Here is a 3,584-nt window from a genome sequence, read left to right on the forward strand (position 1 = left end):
AATGATGTCGGTGTATTGTGCTGGGATGGTGTGTATATTATACAGAGTATCTACGGTATATAATGGTCGAATGATGTCGGTGTATTGTGCTGGGATGGTGTGTATATTATACAGAGTATCTACGGTATATAATGGTCGAATGATGTCGGTGTATTGTGCTGGGATGGTGTGTATATTATACAGAGTATCTACGGTATATAATGGTCGAATGATGTCGGTGTATTGTGCTGGGATGGTGTGTATATTATACAGAGTATCTACGGTATATAATGGTCGAATGATGTTGGTGTATTGTGCTGGGATGGTGTGTATATTATACAGAGTATCTACGGTATATAATGGTCGAATGATGTCGGTGTATTGTGTTTGGATTCTGTGTCTATTATACAGAGTAACTATGGTATATAATGGTTGAATGATGTCGGTGTATTGTGCTGGGATTGTGTGTCTATTATACAGAGTAACTACGGTATATAATGGTTGAATGATGTCGGTGTATTGTGCTGGGATTGTGTGTATATTATACATAGTAACTACGGTATATAATGGTCGAATGATGTCGGTGTATTGTGCTGGGATGGTGTGTTTATTTTACAGAGTTACTACAGTATACTGTGTTGGAATGACGAGATTGCTGACGTCTTTATTGTAATATGATGATGCCACTGCACACAGTGTAACTACGGTATAAGTGCTGGAATAACGACATTGCAGTGTAATGGAATGATGTCTGTATTGTCATGTGATGTTGTAGCGCTACACAGGGCAACTACGGTAAAGAATGATAGAACTAGAACTGTAAGCTAAAGGCTAACTAATACCCCGCTGCTATATAAACCAGAACTGTAAGTTAAAGGCTTACTAAGGCAAAGCATTGCAAAGCAATCCATAGTCTCCCACAAGTATCAAGTATTTCGCACAAAGGGGCATTACTCCATCAAAAAGGGTCGTAATCCCAAATTAAAATGCCGGTGCACAACTACATAAGATACTGATCATCCATGCAAAGTTTGAATGAAATCCACCTGTTAATTAAGGAGGAGTTTTCCGGACAAGTTACTGCGGACGACAGACAGACATCCAGACAGACATCCAGACAGGGTGATTCCAGTATAACACCCCCACCCCCACCCCGCTAACTTCGTTGCGGGAGTATAATGATGACACTGTCGATACGATGAGATGATATGTGGGTGTATTGTACTGAGACGATATCGCTCTGCACAGAGTAACTACGGTAAAGAATGATAGAATTATGACACTGTTGTTATAATGAGACGATATGTCGGTGTATTGTACTGAGACGATATCGCTCTGCACAGAGTAACTACGGTAAATAACGTTGGAAAGATGAAAGTGTTTTTAATGTGATGGCGTCTATTACATAAAGCAATGCCACTGTGGTAAATGTCATGACATTGTCGTGGAAATGTGTCTCTTACTACACACATAGAGTAACTACGGTATACATTGCTGGAGAGACGACACTAGTAATATAATGGAATGATGTTGCAATTCTGTACACAAAGAGTTTCGCTCTTATACGGAGTTACTTCGGAATGATCACACTCCTGCACTTTGTACAGGGGACGATTTCAACATTACATAAATTCGTTAAATACGGTACACGGTGGTGATAGAGCGATAATCTGGCCCGTTGTACGTGGTAACTACGGTATAGATAATGGTATCAATATCATGAAGGGTTAGTGAGTCTGTTATCTTACTCTCGAACGGCTGAATCGACTAGGAGCTTAGCCCCAGAAGAGAAATAATGACAATATGTTTACTTACATGTATTCCTGACAATCTGATTGCTTGAGTCCCTTGTTATGGTAAATTCCGTTTTACAAGATCGCCAAAGGCCACTCTGAACTTCGCTGATGACCCTGCCTGTAGCATTGACATAGAGCCCGCCCGGTATCTCAAACGTAAGCCAGTGAGTTGTAGAGACGGCTATAATGTGGAGCAAAACGCCAAAAAGTGTCCCGCCCGTTGAGGAATAAAGGAGTCGTTTCTCCCACATATACGGGGCTGCCATATTTGTTATTGGAAAATACTATGGGTGAATAAATCCAGTGGAATTTTTTTCTACCGTGCGACGAACACTGCACATCAGCGGACATGCACGCGCACATGTATGTCACATATCACATATTCGGCAGACGACACCCAGGCCCTTCATTCGAAGCTCCAGTTTCACTGTTGGAATGCCCGAACCTTATCGCTCAAGCGTTCTCCCTGACCGATGCGTGGCTACTTGTGAGTACCCCCACTGGCCATGCACGAGAGTAACTGTCGAGCCTGACATTCATTAACCCTCCTGAGGCTCTGTAAGGGTATCAACACACTAGAATACGCGCCAATGCACGTCAGTCAGCGCATTTCAGTACCAGTGTGGCGCTTGACTGAGTAGAGCTATATGTATCCATCACTTCAGCATCACCAACCGACCGAGCTATAGTGTAGCGATCTACATTGCCCTATCTCAACACAGCTGATATGTATCTTATGATCAGACGATGTCGTACCAGTCGTTTCAGACACAAACATTGGACTTTCTATCCGTCTTTCGCCGCTTTGTCGTTCGCACGTGCAACGATTCGGTGTTTCGGGTGCTATTTAGTTAAGGAGAGTGAGGATGGAGCACGCGGTGATCTATATACATGACGATGTATCATCTCTAGCGTCCGGTCGATATGCGAATACCCATAGTACAAGATCGATGAGCATAGTACAGTAATGGTATATATCCGAGCCGACACGATCCGCTGAGAACTGTCCCCATACAAACGTCAACATCACTGTTGACACAACTAAAAGCGACCGCTGTTTTTATCTTTCCCTTGTATTGGTTCTCTTGTAACGATTCAAAAAACTGTAAACAAAAAAAATGACTGATTCTCATATGATCAATTTCATGTACAGAATACGAACCTAACACACTCAAAGCGAACACTTCAAGTATCATTAACTTCGCATGGGCGGACAGAAAGGGAACAGTGAACTTTGAAACGTTGCGGGGCCAGTTTTGGAACATGTGGCTAGCTGGCCCAATACATCGGTCTATTGGAACATAATGTGTATGGGTGTAGAAAAGTCAATAGAAGTGTGCGTGCCCTAGCTATCAGCACATAGGCGGTTTGCTTGAAAGCAGTGAGATAAAGAAATGCTGTTTTTGTTAATCCAGTGTAAAACTCGCGTACATTAGTAGGGTCTGCGTAACGTTAGCGGCTAACATACCGTTACGCAAGCTTACCCTTGCCCTCAGCATCTGGTAAATACAGCACATGTGTGTTCGCCGTATTTACAAAACACGACCCGTGTTATTTAGGGGTTCAGGGACAATCCTGACTTTGAGAGCAGTGTGTCATTTTTAGCATTTTTTAGTCAATATCAAAATTAAGAAGGGCCATTCTATGTCAAATTAAAAGAAAATTGGAACATGAAGGGGTTGATATCAGATTTGAGGGTCAATGGCCCCATGGCCCCGGGCAGGAGTACATATATCCCCGGGGGGTTACAATGAATAGCCAATTTAAGGATGATCTGTGGGGGTCAATAAGTTACATCGTATCACATAT

The 3,584-nt window shown here is 42.5% G+C and overlaps 1 protein-coding gene across 1 annotated transcript in view; it reads right to left on the reverse strand.

The window, feature by feature from the left end:
- Nucleotides 1–3,354, reverse strand: part of LOC110446650 (epithelial membrane protein 1-like) — a 37,982-nt gene extending 34,628 nt beyond the window's left edge. The window contains exon 1 of the mRNA XM_021491909.1: nucleotides 1,795–3,354. Within this exon, the coding sequence (XP_021347584.1) occupies nucleotides 1,795–2,041 (247 nt within the window). The 5' untranslated portion in view covers nucleotides 2,042–3,354. The remainder of the gene's footprint in view (nucleotides 1–1,794) is intronic.
- Nucleotides 3,355–3,584: the final 230 nt, after the last annotated feature.

This window comes from Mizuhopecten yessoensis, unplaced genomic scaffold (genome assembly GCF_002113885.1).
Source record: "Mizuhopecten yessoensis strain PY_sf001 unplaced genomic scaffold, ASM211388v2 scaffold357, whole genome shotgun sequence".
Taxonomy (NCBI): domain Eukaryota; kingdom Metazoa; phylum Mollusca; class Bivalvia; order Pectinida; family Pectinidae; genus Mizuhopecten; species Mizuhopecten yessoensis.